At 44.6% G+C, this 17,490-nt stretch overlaps 1 protein-coding gene across 11 annotated transcripts in view; it reads left to right on the top strand.

Annotated features, from left to right (window-relative positions):
* The window catches only part of RNF216 (ring finger protein 216), a 114,091-nt gene that overhangs the window by 79,503 nt on the left and 17,098 nt on the right, over positions 1 to 17,490 (top strand). For 10 of the 11 annotated variants that reach the window (XR_005585463.1, XM_039491421.1, XM_039491411.1 and 7 more), the window contains 2 exons: positions 5,243 to 5,340; positions 8,362 to 8,584. Coding sequence is in view for 10 of the 11 variants with exons in the window: in XM_039491421.1 (XP_039347355.1) it covers positions 5,243 to 5,340; positions 8,362 to 8,584 (321 nt within the window). In the remaining variant the exon portion in view is untranslated. Of the gene's footprint in view, positions 1 to 5,242; positions 5,341 to 8,361; positions 8,585 to 9,773; positions 11,146 to 17,490 lie in introns of those variants that run through there. The other variant, XM_039491420.1, reaches the window with a different exon arrangement.

Below are 17,490 nucleotides of genomic sequence, written 5' to 3'. Positions count from 1 at the left end.
AACGAATTAGCTCAGCTTTGGGTAGACCAGCCTTAAAATGCTACTCTGAGAGCGCTGTGGTCCTCGCTGCCTGTAAATGAAACTCTCAAAATCCAATCACTATTCTGTACTCTGTTTACAGCAGATAATTGAACCCTCTCAGATGTAGGGTGTCCACACGGGAGTAGCTGCTACGGTATCCCAAGCTGTCGTTCGCATATTTTGGGAAACGTGGCGGACTCCCAGAACAGCAGCATTAAGATGTCATTGAATAGCCACAGCACAGCACTTTCATTAACCAGCATACACGCTACGGCAAGTTACAGGGCCCCCCCTTACAGCTGCCACTGAGAATGGGAGGGTGATGATGACAGACCAGTGATGGAGCCTGCAGTTGATTTCTTCTGCATTTTGCTTGATCAGTAAATGGCCTTGTGTAAATTCTTATGCAATGAGAGGGAGCAAGCATGCAGGAATGCTGTGGGCAGTGAGTCAGCCATCTCTCTCTTTGTCTTCTTACATTTCACTCCCTGCAGGATTTATCTGGCCTGAATCTATAACAGTCAGTGTTGATCAGATAATGACAGTGTGAACAGCACTGGCTAGCCAAGCAGGGGTGGAGGCTGATTGGTAGAAGTGCTGAATTTTTAGCTTTGCCAGATCTTCTGTAGATTGGATCTTGAAGAGCTTTTTGTGTGGGTTGGGGAAAGGGGTAAGCAGGCTAATTTTATCACTGCTGTTTTGTTTAAATGCATTCTAAACACGTTTTATAGCTTAAGGCCTTGTCTATACTGCCACTTTACAGCGCTGCCACTTTCTCGCTCAGGGGTGTGAAAAAACACACCCCCACCCAGTGCTGCAAGTTTCAGTGCTGTAAAGCTGCACTCCCAGCACTTAACAACTTTGCTGGTGAAGACATACCCTTAGTGTTCATTCTGGCGCAAGTGTCAAGCCATTTAGAGGGCTGCAATTAGATTTTTCCATATGCAGCGTCTTGGAATAACTGGCAAGGGATTGTCTGTTTTGATCTCTCTGCTGAATGTTAACATGCTATCCGTACCTGTGGCCTCAAATAGGAAAGCTGTGTAACTACTTCTCTGCTCCTGGAAACAAAGGATCATCCTGAGCCCCAACATGTTTGTGCTAATCACAGCAGCTTCCTGTCAGCCTGCAGGAAACAGGAGCCACTACCTTCAATAGATGTACAGTGAAAAGATTAAATCGTGATTGAATGGTCCTCCAGCACGTCCTCCTTTCTCTTCTCCCTGCTCAATGTTTTAGTGAATTGTCCCACCCTACCTGGCAAGCTTGGGCAGATGCAACCAAGTAATCAGTACTTAATGTCCCACTTATCCATAGTCATTCTGGAACTGTTCAGTAATGCAATGGCCTTTTAGAGGACAGTGTGTTTATTGGTTAATCTAGACAAGCTGACTGTTACACTGGAAGCTCAGTGCTGTTAACACAGAGAACCTAAACTGCTAAAATAGCAGGTGAAGGGATGAGTTAAAGGAATGCAGAAAACCAGGTAAAATAAACACCAAACAAAAATAAACTCACTGAATTGGAAACAAAACGCAAAATTAACTTTCCCAAGTTAGGCTCCAGGATGAACAGAACAGTAAGTAGGCAGCATTGTCCTCTGGCCTGGGAGTCGGCAAACTGGGTTCTGTTCCTGGTGTGACACTGGGCAAGTCACATCACCTCTGTGCCTCTGTTTATCCTCACACTTTTTGCCCTTATCCTCTTAAAGTGTAAGCTATTCGGGGCAGGGGGTGGCTTTTCGTGTGTTTGTACGTTGGGCCGCACAGATTAGGCAATCTTGGTTTGGACATGTAGGTGCTATTGTAATACAAATAAATAATTCAGGCTGGCCGTAAAATTCAGCCCGGAGTGGTGCATATAAGAAAACAGAGACAGTAAAGAAATGCACTTGCTCTTTATGAAACAGAGCTGCTTTGTAAAGCGCAAAAGGGCTTCTTAATAATGGGCTAGACTTTATCACTGTTCAAACTGAGCAATGATCAGACACCTGTGGTTACTTAGTATTAAAGCTAAGATTTTGTCACGGATATTTTTAGTAAAAGTCAGGGACAGGTCACGAGCAATAAAGTCAAATTCATGAAGGCCTGGGACCTGTCCCTGACTTTTACTAAAAATATCCATGACACAATGGGGAGCCGCGGGGCAGCTGCAGGGGCTGACTGGAAGCTCCGGGGGCCCACCACCACCCGTGGGGGCTCGGAGCTCCAGGGTCCCCCTCCACCCGTGGCTCTGAGCTGCGGGGTACCTGCGGTTGGGAGCAGCAGGGTTCCCCAGCCACCCACGGCGGCTTGGAGCTGGGGGGGCCCATCAGCTCCTGGCTGACGTGGGGTGCCAGAGGGACTGAAGTCACAGAGGTCTTTGGAAGTCACGGATTCCGTGACCTCCGTGACAAAATTGTAGCCTTAGTGCATGTAAATGCTCAATAGCTGAGCTAGTCAATTCAATTCATACAACAGAGCTCAATGCAAAATGTCCAGGCCTGTCATCTTGGCAAAACACTGTGAGGCTATTAGGTGGCCCATCAGGCCAGATTCATAGTGGTAGAAACAATATGGAATGCTTGCAAAAGCTGTGCAAAGTATCTTTGGGGGAGAGCTCATTAGAATTCAATTTCAGCTGCACTTAACCTACCTTTTGTAGTGGTTAACAGCTCACTTGTGCAAATACTGATTGTGAAGGATCCCAGCAGTGTATAAGGCAATAATTGCCATTTCTTTAGGCATGGTGGAGGCTAAGGCCATGGCTACACTTGCAAATTTGGAGCACTGCAGCAGGGTGTGAAAACACACCCTCTCCGGCGCTGCAAAGCGCCAGTGTGGTCAAAGCCCCAGCGCTGGGAGCGCGGCTCCCAGCGCTGTACGTTATTCCCCACAGGGAGGTGGAGTACGGACAGTGCTGGGAGAGCTCTCTCCCAGCTCTGGCGCTTTGACTACACTTAGCGCTTCGCTTTGAAGTGCAAGTGTAGCCATAGCCTAAGGGGAGAAACTGGACACAGTTTAACTCCCTTTACTGGGAGTGCAGCACCATCTCTCGCTCCGTAGTTGTGGAGGAACAAGTCCTCCTGGGAGCAGATGAGAATTCTATTTGGAAGTAAATTGAAGTCTCTATGGTCTAAGGGAGACAGGAGTGGCAGAAGATCCCTAAAAGTGGGGGGCCACTGGCACCTGAACCGTGGCTCTGTCCTCCCACCCCACCCCTTCTCCTCAAGGCCCCATCCCCTGTTTGCTCCTCTCTGCCCTCTACCCCCCATTGGTCGCCCTTATAGCTGGTAAAAAGTGGGGTGACCATGGTCCCCTGGCCCCTCTCCATTCCAATGCCCCTGAAGGGAGATGGGGGCGGGTTAGGTAGCTACAGTGTTTGAGGCAAGGATGCAGGGGCGGCTCTAGGCATTTTGCTGCCCCAAGCACGGCAGGCAGGCTGCCTTCGGCGGCATGCCTGCGGAGGGTCTGTTACACCTGCGGGAGGTCCGCCAAAGCCGCGGGACCAGCGGACCCTCTGCAGGCAGGCCGCCGAAGGCAGCCTGCCTGCCGCCCTCGCGGCGACCGGCAGAGCGCCCCCAGTGGCTTGCCGCCCCAAGCACGCACTTGGCGTGCTGGTGCCTGGAGCCGCCCCTGCAAGGATGGGAGCAATGTTAGCAAAACACCAATGTTGAGAAGCAAGTGGAATGATTTGGTATGAGACTGGGTAGTACCTGATTCCTCAGAAAGGTTTTATCTATAACAGGGGTAGGCAACCTATGGCACGGATGCCAAAGGAGGCACGCGAGCTGACTTTCAGTGGCACTCACACTGCCTGGGTCCTGGCCACCAGTCTGGGGGACTCTGCATTTTAATTGCATTTTAAATAAAGCTTCTTAAACATTTTAAAAGCCTTTTTTACTTTACATACAACAATAGTTTAGTTATATATTATAGACTTATAGAAAGAGACCTTCTAAAAATGTTAAAATGTATTACTGGCACGTGAAACCTTAAATTAGAGTGAATAAATGAAGATTCGGCACAGCACTTCTGAAAGGTTGCCGATCCCTGATCTATAATATAATGAGACCCCTGGAGTTGTTAATCAGTAATTGAATCCTGGTTGGAAAAACATGGGGTGTCAAGAGGAAATGGGTTGTATTTTGAGTTGCACTGGACTTGGCTATCTTCTCTTCAGGCTCTGAGCTACTGCTTCTACTCCATATATGGAAACTGTGGTAATTTATCAGGTTAGTCAGCCAGGAAATGAGTGCATATATATAGATAGATACGCATATAAAATATTTTTTAACTGTTTGCTGATCAAAGGATGCTAATGGCTCACTTTTCATCCCTCAAATAGAAATAGATTAGTTCGTGTCAAGACTCCCTCCCTACCCTGTTTTGACATCTTTTGTGATCCCAGTGGGTTTACAAACCCCAGAATGGAAAATGCTGCATAAGAGAGAATCTACAGGGAAGAGAGGATGGGGTTTATTCCAAATTTCTGGTTAAATTATCACTTCTGCTCTGGTTAAGGATTCATCATAATTGGCTCTGATTCCTTCTCCGTTCTCCAACTGTCTGCCCATGTGCTGCCTTTAAGCATCCAGCCACTGGTGTATTTAAAGTTGTCTGCTCTCTTAGTTTTCTGAGGACTTGATAAGCAGGACCGTGATCTGCTTTGTGGGCTGGGTGACATGGAAATTCCAGTGCACCTGAGAAGTGGTAGGCTTTTCATTATTACCATGCTATGGAATCCCTCCATTTCTCATGATGAGCATCCTCTCAAGTTGGGGAGGATTAGCACCATTTTGGAGTTCCCCTCACATTGACTAAGACAGCTGCAGTTAGCACCATATGTACATCTTAGTCCGTCTAAACTTCTCCTAGGCTTCACCTGTTAAAAATGGCAGGCAACCACTCACCCTGAAACTTGTTCAGCTAAGAGTCCCTGGCCACGTCTTGCATAGCTATTGGTGATGGCTTCATCCCTAGACCCCATTGTTAAGCGATTATTGTAACAGCGGGAAGCTCCCAAATTCCTCTTGCACTTTCCCCATCATTGGGATCTCTAGCTGCATGCTGATGGTTTGCCAAACTCAGTTGCTGCTGGTGAATCTCTGCTGTATATTGTAGGCCTGATCTTTCAGCGCAAATCTGTGTGGTTTGGGGAACACCCTCACAAGTTGTAGCTTTGCTATTCAGTGATGTGTCCGGGATGGTCTCTTCCCATTAACACATGTTGTTATCCTCAGGAAACCTGCAGAAAGTGCCAGGGGCTATGGAAGGAGCACATGAATCTTACCTGTGAACAGCTGGCTGAGAAGGATGACATAAAATATAGAACATCTATGTAAGTAACTTCCTGAATCTGGAAAAACTGGAAACTTATTCTAGGTTCTAATGTGGGTTACGCAAGAAACCATCTGTGTCGCTAAATTCAGTAAAAAGTATTGTGTGTATGAATACATAAAGAGAGCCCTTGTTTGTGTATTAATAAGGCCCTTGACTTTTTGTGTGGGTATAGTTACATTCCACTGAGAGGGTTCTGGGGACATAAAAATGAACAGGTACCAGGCTTCTGTGATAGAATATCCATGAATGATTTTCAGCAATGTAGTCCATGAGATAAAGCAAGACGATGGGAGTTTCTATACCAGAACACAGTTGATTCATTTAATCTGGCATCTTGCAGTAGCTAGTACCTGCTCATTCAGAGGAAATGAAACCTTAATACTGCATCTGGCCGCTTATGTTGTGTCGTACACACAGAGGAGGGGTGCACAGAGACACAGAATAATCCTTAGTTCGTCACCAGGTCACTCGTTGATGTTCAGTGCTAATCTAAACTTTATAATGCAGTGCGGTTTGCCCAGGCGTCACTTACACAAAACACTCTCCCCTCTGGCCGCCGCCTCCTGCATAGAAGGAGATGTGCACATACATTTACAGACACACATATTTTACATGCTGTTACAAGCTGGGGATTATTCTGTGAAGATTTTTACGGCCCTGCATTTGAAATGCAGATGCTAAAATGTAAGGAGTTTCATAAAATCTCTTTTGGAGTCTCATCTTTGGCCATACAGTAGCAACAGCCAAAATATTCTGGAATCTCTGTCATTGGAGATTTTTCAGAGCAGATTAGACAAACACCTGTCAGGGATTGTCAAGATAGTTCTTAGTTCTGCCTGGAGTGCAGGGGATTGGACTAGATGACCTCTTGGAGTCCCTTCCAGTCCTACGATTCTATGATTCTAATTGTAGAAAGTAAGTGGTGGTTGCAATATAAAACTGCTGGTCTGGCATATTGGAATTAGAACCGCCTGCTGCTGTTAATTTGGTGTCTCTTTCTCTTGGGTGTATCCCAGTCTCTAGTAATATTGTATCTTGTCATCTCTGATCTGGTATTCAGTGTGCTTGGGGCAGGCAGAAATCGAGTTTTAATACTAGAATTGAACTGTGGAGGTTTTAGCATTGTGAGTCCAAGTGAAGCCTCTTCATTCATCCCTCGGTACATAAATTTTCAGCACAATATTAACTTTTGTGGGCATCATTCAGTATCTTTCTGCCACTCCTTTCCCAGTAGAAAAGGGGAAGTAGGAGTATTGTGTCATGTCCCAAGTAAGAAGGGAAAACGTAGCTTTAAAACCTTTAACAGAGTTTTGCCTTCGGTAGTTGTCCAGATGAGATTTCACGTGTGAAGACAATAAAGCTTCCTGTTGAATATAAGGAAAAGGAAGCACAGCTGGAGTCCAGGCCTAGCTTCCTGCCTTGTTCAGAATTTCCAAAAATGTACAAACAGCATCCTGTTAAGAGGCCGAAGGAGGAGCAGCAATCAGAGCAGATTCAGTTCCATGCACTGCTTTTTCTGTCTGTTCCTAATACAGATTCAAGTATTTGGATGAAATTCAGAGAGGGTGTGGATACTCGTTTATTATCCACTGCAGTATAAAACTTACGCTAGGTCTGAAGTTGATGTTCATTGAATTGTGAGAAATTAATGATGCTGGCGAGAGCAAGGTATATTATGGGCTGTTAGCATGAAGGCTGCCTCCACACTACTCTGCTAGTGCACCTCAGTACTACATAGCTCTGCTGATGAGCTCCAGACAGCTTTGATCAGGCTGATAGTGTGCTGAACTTGTGTCCACTTCACAAGTCCACTAGAGTAACTAGATTGTGAGAGAGAGAGAGACACACACACGCGCGCGCACACACAAATAAATGTAGCTTGCTCCATACACAGCCTAGCCAGCAGAGGAATCCATGTCTTTCAATACCAGTGCAGCACCTCCACTGGGCTACTGTGATAGTTTCTTCAGTCTCCAACCTATTGGTTTGGACTTTCCTAGTATCGCTTTCTCCTAGGTGGCGAATTCAAGAAGTTAGCCTGGCCTAAAGCTCAGTAAGATGGATCTCATAATCAGAAATAGTTTTCTCAGCCCTCAATCATGACAGGAGCTAATTGCCAAGACTTTTCCTTCCAATTCCTACACCAAGATAATATAGTTAATGGAGCCTTTCCAGTGGATTATACCCCAAGAATTATAATCCTAGAATTATGTCCATCATCAGCAAACCATCTCCCAGAGGGAAGGGTTGTGCAGAGCCATTGTTGGAACCAAACACTTCCAGATAATGTTCTGGATTCCAGCTTGTATTCTGTGCTATCATAAAGCCTATGTGCATATCTTTGAACAGTAACATCTAGAGAGTCTGTGTGGCAATGGGGGGAGACTTAAGAGGGATAAAATGCCCATTCTCCAAGGACAGACTTGATTTTTCTTTAATTTCTGGTGAATAAAGAAAAGGAATGTCCAAAAATCTCAGGCCTAGCCGACTAAAAATTGAAATATATGTTCATGGCAACTTGGTAACCAAAGCAACAGCCAGACACAAGAGCTGGAGTTAGTGAATGACATTACTCAGTTTGCTTTCCCTGCACCTTTATCTCCTTGACTATATTTCTGTGCAGCCAAGTCAAGAATCCATGTGCCCTTTGGCCCTTTGACTTTGGTTTGAAATTCTTTCCAAGCCAGAGCTTAGCCCTGCTGCATTTTGGCTCACTTGGAAACCAGATTTAAGCTTGTAGAATGTAACCAGTGATTAACTTCCTTTCACTCAATTTGTTTTCTTCTCATCAATTTGTTTTCTGCTCCAAATGCAGTTCAGCCCAGACCTCCGTGGAGCAACACGAGGCTTTGGAGATGAAGTAGGGAGAAACAGGACTGTCTAAGAAGTGAGGGGCAAATTAGGGAAAGGAAGGGAAAGTGCTATTGAGAGAGCTGGGTTCTCATTACTCACGCTGAAAGTAGGCAAAGCAAACATACCACTTCCAATTTCTTTGCCTTTTACCCCTCTTACGTTGCAGAGAAGAAAAAATGACTGCAGCCCGAATTAGAAAATGCCATAAGTGTGGGACTGGCCTAATTAAATCTGAGGGTTGCAACCGCATGTCCTGTCGTTGTGGTGCCCAGATGTGCTACCTCTGCCGAGCCTCCATTAATGGGTATGACCACTTCTGCCAACACCCTCGATCGCCAGGGGCCCCTTGCCAGGATTGTGCAAAATGCTCTCTCTGGACCGACCCCACGGTAAGTGATTAAACAATCATGGAATATTGCAATCACTGCTGAGTATTAATACCTTGTGTTAGGAGCTCTCCACCGTATGAGCTCTGTTTACAGATCAGCATAGGTGCAGGTTTAAGACAGCACAACCATTTCCTTTCATCAGGGCCAGCCAAATTGCTCTGGTAAAGGACCCCCACTCCCTTTAACAAAGAAAACACTGAAAAACTTCTAGTAAAGATGGTTCTCTAGTTGGGAATGCTAAGAACAATGATCATGGCATCTGGGTAGCGGGACAGGCGTGCAGCAAAGAGGAGTGAGGTGTGTATGTAGTACTTAGGGCAGCGGATGGGAGTTGGGATTCCAGGGATCTATTCCCAGTTCTGCGTCTGGCTCCTTGTTTGACTTTTGGGGAAATGGCTTGATCTCTGTGCCTGATTACCAATCAGATATGGGTATCGTGACTCTGGGTGTGGATGGATGAGTGAATGTTTGTGAAGTGCCTGAAAGTCAAAAGTACAAAGTTACTGGTATAACGTATCAGTTATGTCCACTCTTGCTGCTTTTGGCAGGGCTTACATTGAGAAGGACTGGACTGTAGCTCTAACATGGGAGGCTGTAATAGGTATAATAACCAAGGAAATCACGTTCCTGAAGATTTTCATTTGTACAAAGCCAGAAAATGGGATGGGGGCAGAAGAAAGGAGTTGAGAGCTTTGTGCTGCCAGGAAGCAGCCTTAAAAGAGCAAAGCTGCAAGCCGGTTTTCCCAAGTATTTGCCTGAGCTTGACTGGTTCAAACTCTTCACCCTTGAAGGAGTAGCAGCACTAGGACCACAGTGGGTTACCAGAGCTTCACTGGTTCATCTTTATGCACCTCTTTGACTTCCTTACTCTGTGAACCGCCCTGCGTTGCTGCCATCCTTTAGGTGAACACCACACTTGCATCTCCACAGTCCCTCCCCTCTACCTGCAGGCTCTCAGGAGTTTCCAAAGAATTCTGAACCCAGCTAGGTTCAATCACTGGTTTAAATGCCCACCCCCCCAAAAAAGTTGCCTTTTTCCTGACCTCTCCCAGCACTGAATAGTTTTGTCCAGAACAAAGCCAGACAATGAGCTAACTACACCTTTTCCCTGTGCCCCAGCCAGAGTACTTCTGATGCCTGTTCCTTCAGTGTCTAACTAGTCTAATTCCACTGTTCCATTTCCCATCAGGACACGATTCTGCAAGTCAGGAACAGAAAACCTTCCTCATTCCCACAAGGCTGTTGATTGTATTCAGCAATGGCATCTCTGCAGAGCCGGGGAGAACACGGGGGCATTCAAAAAGCTCATACTGTACTTAGAATAAAACAAAGAATATACTGTCATCCAGCCCTCTTCCTCTGTTTAATTAACCAGCGTGGCAAAGCAAAATTTCCCACTCTCAGCTGAAAGGGGTCACTGCCAACTTTTTTTGGATGACAAAGCATTGGCTAGCTGAGGAGTTGAAGCTGGGTGAGTTCTCCGTTCAGTGTGCACAGGGGTGCCATGAAACACATGGGACAGTGTAGGCTTTTAAGCTGAAATTGTAAATGGATTTTTGTGTATTAACTCCTTTAAAAAAGAAAAAAGTTTCAAAGAGAATAGGTGAAAGGGTTTTGGGCTAATTCAGCCTTGCCCCAGCTCTGCTCTAGCATGGGGAGTGGAGGTATAAGGGAAAGAACAATACAGAGAAAGTAACCCAAGGTCAAGAAATGCAAGATGCAAGCTGAGTTGTGTATCTCATAAGGGGAAATTGAGAGAGGCTGAAGAACATCAGGAACCCTATCTGGTCTCCTATCCTCTGTCTTGATGGAGACCTCATTTCAGTGAATCGGTACCCTGCTCAGCACTGTTCCTCCTTGCTCCATGTCTGGGCACCATTGTCATTTGTGTGTGTTCCTTTCACCCCTTTGCTGTGTAATCCTTCTTACTTTTTTCTTTCCTTTCTAACCCTCTTTATTCCTTGATCAACAGAAGGCTCCATGCTGCTTGGTATGGAGTTGGAGTGTCCATGGTTGGATCATGTGCCCTTGTAAGCAAACTTAGTGCTAAGGGTACAGAAAAGAAAAGCTTGAGCCACTCAGCTGCTTCCGGAATCTGCAGCCCTGTACATGCGAGCAGCTCCTGCCTAGCTATCAGTATTACGGAGTGCTGCAATCATGCAATGGACATGTGCATTCAAGTGTGGCTTTTATTAAAGGCAGGGCAGATCTAGAAGCAAACTGCTTTCTCCACTTTCACTGCTCTTTTTTGTCTATAAATGTTCACCCTGGACTAGTTCAGCATCTCCCTTCCCCCCACTACTTAGGTTAGGGCAAACAGAGTTACCACATTCTGATTGTCTTATTACCAGAGCAAGAAATGGTAGCTATGGTGCAGGAGTCCACTTTGCACATTCATGAATATGCATTTTAACTTGCTGTTACATTTTGGGATGATTGATAGCCTTGGTGAAGAACCCATTATGGAGGTGCTGGTAGAGACCCATAGTTAAGACCAATTTCTGTTTTGCCCTTAAAGCCAGGAATTTAACCTCTGTTTTGCATGAAAAATACCATGTATCCTTCCCCAAACTTAAAACACTCAGTCTTTGAGTCTAGAATGAGTCTTCTGAGACTACAAATGAATGTTAATTGGTTTGTTAAAAATTACCGGTAATTAAAAACTGAGTCCTTTAAAACATTTAGCATTTTCATTCTTTGTCCCAAATGATCTTACCAGAATAATGCAGGCACTTAAATCTTTCTATATAGTCAAAATAATTTAAATTTGGTCCACAGGCAATATTTTAAAAGGTTAAGTTGTAACTAAGCTATTAGTGATTGTATCTAATGGTTATGGTTCTATACGTTACAGACAAGCTCAGGCATCTACTAAGTGTGGGGCCATTGTGACATATGGGATAATTTTAACCAATTATCACCTCTGCAGCTAATTTGCATTCAACAATTCTGTTAGTTGTCATGAGTTAGGGATATGAGGGAGACTGGACTCAACAGGGAGAGCCAACAGCTCTCATTGGTAGACTGCTTGGCCCAGCTGTCACTTCCGATGTTCTGTGGCCACATGCTAGCTTGAAAGGCTTTCCGTGGTACTGCAGCCTCAATTCCATTGCACACTTAGGCCATGCTGCCTGGGGAGTCCTTAAAACAGAGTCATTGGGACTCTAGTTCCCTGCCCCCAGCACATACTGCTGGTCTTACTAAGGCCACCCTCTAAGCCCATAAATCAGTTGCAAATTATGGGCCAGATTTTACCAATATGCTCAGCTGGTCTGTGCTGATCTGATGATGCGACACAGCTGTAAACCCAAATGACTCATGGAGTTTGACTGTTTTGGTGAACCAGTGAATCTGCCCTCAGGAATTTAAAAAAATTTTAAATGCTTGTTTAATATTACCTGTCTTCAGATTATTGGAAATATTTCATGGTAGCCTTTATGGTGAGTTTCTTGTTTTGGGGTTCTGACATTAACAAACACTTAGGAAATTCCCAGACACACTATGTTAAGCTGGAGTTAAAGTTGAGAGTGTGTTTGAGTAACTTAAGGCAAAAATCATTCCACAGACGTTGCAGTTATCCCCAAATCAAGCATTATAAACAGAGGAAATTCAGAGTTAAGCTTATACATAAAAAAACTCCAGACATGTTAAGGTAAGAAATGTACAATTAAGGCACTCAAACAACTTTAACTCTGCTGGGGAGGAGTGGGAGAGGACTCTCTCTAAAACACAGTTTAGTCTAATGCGGGACCACAAACTCAAAAATACCTTAGTCATAATACTGTGGTTATTGCATATCATCCACTCAGGCCCTTCAAAACTGAATGGCTGCTATTTTAATAATTCTGCATCTCTTTGTGTGACAAATCTGAGGAACTGTCAGAGGTTTTGGAACAAATTGATAAAGCAAACAGTAGTAAGTCACCAGGACCAGATGGTATTCACCCAAGAGGTCTGAAGGAACTCAAATATGAAATTGCAGGACTACTAACTCTGGTATGTAACCTATTGCTTAAATCAGCCTCTGTACCAGATGACTGGTGGATAGCTAATGTGATGCCAGTTTTTTTTTCAAAAAGGCTCTAGAGGTGATCTTGGCAATTACAGACTGGTAAGCCTGACTTCAGTGCCAGGCAAATTGGTTGAAACTATAATAAAGAACAAAATTATCAGACACATAGATGAACATGATATGTTAGGGAAGAGTCAACATGGCCTCTGTAAAAGGAAATCATGCCTCTCCACTCTATTAGAATTCTTGGAGGGTGTACAATGCACAGTCAACCTGTGGAACTTGTTGCAAGGGGATGTTTTATGAAGGCCAAAAGTATAACTGGGTTCAAAAAAGAATTAGATAAGTTCATAGAGGATAGGTCCATCCATGACTATTAGTCAAGATGGTCAGAGACACAACCCCATGTTCTGGGTATCCCTAAACACCTGATTTCTAGAAGCTGGGACTGGATGACGGGGTGGATCACTTGATAAAGTGCCTTGTTCTGTTCACTCCTTCGGAAGCATCTGGCACTGGTCACTGTCGGAAGACGGCGTACTGGGCTAGATGGACCATAGGTCTGACCCACTATGGCCATTATGTTCTTATGCCAGTGTGTTCTCTAGCAGCACCCCCCTCTTCCTGCAGTACTGCATCTACCCTGTCCCCTTTATGACACAGGACTGCCTTTATCCCCCTTTCCTGTTGCATGAAGGAACACCCAAGAAATAGTCTGTGCCTGGTGCTCCTCAGGCTCTCCACAGCTGATCTGGGAATGATTTGAAACCAAACCCTTTAATCCTTTGGAAGTCTCTTTCATGAAATCATTTCAAGTTTATTAATAACGGCTGTGAACACACATACATGGAAAAGAGAGAGCATTAAAAAACCCAGAAAGGGGAGGCCCTGGTGGATAAACCCATTCAGAGTCATTTTTCTAAAGCAAAAAACTCAACCCAGAAATAATAAGTGGGTCTGTCCTTTCTCCTTTCACATGAGGCTGGCAGACATTTTACTGTGACGTTCGGTAATTAAAGACGGTATAAAAAACCCTGTAGATAAAACAGTATTTTGAAAAGCTTTATTGATAGCGTAAAATAGATTCTATTTTGGGAGCTGTGGTTGGGATTTAGCCTCTGTCTGTGACTTGTGAATCTTTCCTTTATCCTTTGACACTGCAGTTTCTCTTCCCTGATGTTTTTGGCTTCACTGTGTGCATGCACGGGGCTGCTGAGGCAGTAGATGCGTGTGCTCTTTTCCTCCTCAAAAGCATTGTCAGAATTTGCTTTCCATGTGTTGCAATGAAAATGTGCTTTCCCTAGCAACTGAAGTGAACCCAGCTCTTTATTTAATCTCTCCACGAATCTGCCACGAGCGCTAAGTCAGAGCCATTCTCTTCCTCCGTGCTTGGCGTAATGCTTTGTGCATTCCTCTGACCTCAAAGGGGAGGCACCTGAAAGAAAGAACCTTCTTTCTCTAAGATGTAACCAGATCCTTCCCTTGTTTTTGGAACCCCTCCTTAAAATAGAAAACCGGTCAGCTAACAGTCCAGCACTCTTCTTTGTTCTGCTCTGTGTCACGTGTCTTTCATTTGACTGGTAGAACTTGGTGAGACGCTGTTTGCATACCCATGTATTGGATTTGGGGCCAGATCTAAGGGCTAGTCTACATGGGCAATGTTAAAACGCTGCCGCCGCAGCGCGTTAACGTGGCTTGTGTAGTTGCGGCCGAGCGCTGGGAGAGAAGCCACCTCCATGAGGAGTGTGCCCCCAGCGCTGGTGCATTGTCTACACTAGCGCTTTACAGCGCTGAAACGTGCTGCACTCGGGGGCGGTTTTTTCATACCCCTGAGCAAGAAAGTTGCAGCGCGGTAAAGTGCCAGTGTAGACAAGCCTTTAGTCTTCTGTTGCCATTTCAAATGCAGAATATTTTAATAGGTCTTGAGCAACTTTGTGATGTGGTATCTGCGGTCAGGGCCTAATCGCTTTTCGCTTGGCACCTCCTTATATTTCATATATAGGAGACTTTTGTATATAAGGACCGAGGTAAGCAAAGTTGTCGTCCCCCTCCCGTCGTCCCCCCCCGCCCGACCACCACCACCATCACAGAAATGGATCTTGTGCCTATGTGATCTCAACGTGTGAACCCTGCTTGGTGCTGTAGAGGAGGCCAAGAGAATCCTAGATTTCCTACTATTAACAAGCCCGAGGGGACAGGATGATTTCTTGTTCCTACCAACTTGGTGTGATTAGCTTGAATCTGTGCAGCCTGTGAACAGACAGACTGGAATTATTGGCTGATGATTTATTTTTTTTCTCATTAAATCTGTTGGGATGTGTAACACTGACAGACAATATAAATTGTGCTTGCTGCTTTACTTGGAGGCACAGCCTGTTTTTAACATGGTTTTGTTGGCACCCAAGGATTAGTCCTTCCTAACCTCCTCCCTGGTCTTGACTACTAATCCGGTAAACTCTGCCAGTACAGTAAGGGTGCAGAATCTTAACCCTCTGGTTACTTTGTGGGGGAAAGGGAGGGCGCCTTGTCAATGATTGTAAATAGTTTTTGTCATGTCTGGAAACATTGGGTTCATCTTTTGGCTTCACCTAATTAACACTAGCAATTATAGGCTCACAAAAATTGCCAGATCGGATTAGTGGTTCATATAGTTCAGTATCCTGTCTCAAACAATGGCCAGTACTAGATGCTGTAGAAGAAGATGCAAGAAATGCTGCAGTAAACAGTTATGGAATGACTTGCCCGTAAGGAACTTCTTCTTAATTCCCTTCAGTTAGAGGTTGCTTTATGCCCAGAAGCATGGGAGTTTATAGCCTTTCTAGAACTCATTCTTTTAATCCTTCCAATTAGAACTCTGGATGTTCTTGTTATCCATGCAAATGTCCAGTACTGTTTTCATTCCCCAAACTGTTGCTCTCAATTATTGTTGTAGTGAGCTCCACATAAGTCTGTAGTGTGGAAAATTATTTGTTCATGTCTGCAAAATGATGCTCAGAAACTGCCTACTCCTCTCAGAAACCCTGTGTGACAGATTAGTGTATGTCTGGATTGTCTCCATCATTCTGCAGACTCTTACGTTTTATGAACATCATTTTGCTTCTAAAATGCACCGTGCCTTCCTTTTTTAACCTCCATGTTGGACTGGGTTATCCAGTAGATGTTATCAGGGTCTCTCTCTGCCCACTGGGAGAGCAATCAGGAGTGATGGTCTAGTGGTGGTCAAGCAGCAGGCAACTATCACACAATCAGCTGGCTGGCCCCACCAGTTCCAGTTTTCCCTTGTGGTGGTGGCTGTAACAAACAAAACAAAACAATCACAATGGATTTGAAGCTCCTTGGTGGGGGGAGATGAAAGGGGGACTGGAACTTTTATAAAAGGGAGATGCTCTCGCTTACCGGGACAAGAAGGCATGACTGAGTGGGGGAAAGGAAGGTCCTGGAACCCTGAAAGGACTAACCAAACCACAAAGGGCTTTCTGAGCAGTGAGGACACTGGAGGGAGAGATTTGAATGCATATGTTTTATTCTTCCATAGATCTATGTATCTCATGTGCTTAGTCTACGTAAAGTGTTTGATTTAGAAATTCCTTTGCAAAGTCTGTGCATCCATTGCTTTAACTGTCACATAGTCTCTGAAGGATGAAATAGTAATTCGAAGGGTCCAGCTCTGGGGAGCATGTTGTTGCTACTGGGGAGATTTGGGATGACCAGCATTCACTTCAGGGCCTAGGCAATTGGACTGTGGAGTCCTGTTTCCCAGGAAAGAATGCTAGATAGAGGTTCTGCACCCTGAGAGTGTGCTTAGAGGCCTAGAGACAGTGCTTCTGACCCTGCAAGATTAAAATCATGTGGGATCCAAGGTTTGGATCGATCACAGCAGCCTGGTGAGCACAAAGGGAAGCTCATCCAGGGTTGTAACCTCCTATGGCAAGTTTAGTGCCCAACCACCTTTTTTAATAAAAAAGATGATTACTGCTTGCTTCACGCACGGCTTCTATCAATACTCGTTCTAGCGTCAGTGTAGCTTCTGTTTTGCTATTTCCATGAAGTGCTGCAGTTCAAGTACAAGCAGAATGGCTAAATTTCCAACACCGTGTACTGCTGCAAAACTTACTGGTATTTATATCACTCCTTTTAAGAACTAAAGAGGACTGATAAATCTGTGTATAAGCTACAAATAGGAAAAGGGGGGAAATCTATTGAACGCCTGCTGTCCCAGTAACAACAATACATCTGTGGTCAATAAATGCCCAAAGGAAGTATCTCCATTGCAGAAGGTTATCAATAAACCATGCTGGAACATCACACCTGAAGCTGCACCGGATGGCTTTTCAGAGCAAAGAACAGCTGCAGGTGAAGCACTAGTGCAAACTGTTCTTGGGTTTTTGGGGAGGTGGGAGTTGGGGGTGGGGAGTGGGAATAGCTTTGCCTACAGTCTTTATTCTTTGATTATCAGGGGATCATGGAATAGCTTCTGCTTTAAGGGAATAGCAGTAAAATGTGAAAACATTCCTGTTATAAGTGGTGGTTATTTACAGCACTAAGAGCTCTGGAGTAAGAATTTGTTTTTTCAGATTTTAATTCTGACCTGTAACTGCACATGTAACAGTCAGCGCTTTTTGGTGTTAACTTTCCTCCACAAGAATGTCCTAACGTCTCTTTTATTGCTCTCACATTGCATCAGTTTTTGTGCCTCACTATTCCAGCTGGTGTGCATTTTTCTTAAATACTGACAATAATTAAACCCCATTAAGCACTTGCCAAATCTAATGTTTTAATGCAGGGTTTTTATTTTAAGTGCGAAAGTGTGTTTTTTATTGGCTTTTTTTTTTTGGTACACTTACATTAGTAGACATCACTCTTCTAGAAGATGGATGCAAAACGGTTCTAGGCT

This window comes from Mauremys reevesii, linkage group 10 (genome assembly GCF_016161935.1).
Source record: "Mauremys reevesii isolate NIE-2019 linkage group 10, ASM1616193v1, whole genome shotgun sequence".
Lineage (NCBI taxonomy): Eukaryota > Metazoa > Chordata > Testudines > Geoemydidae > Mauremys > Mauremys reevesii.
This window is presented reverse-complemented; position numbering and strand designations above follow the sequence as displayed.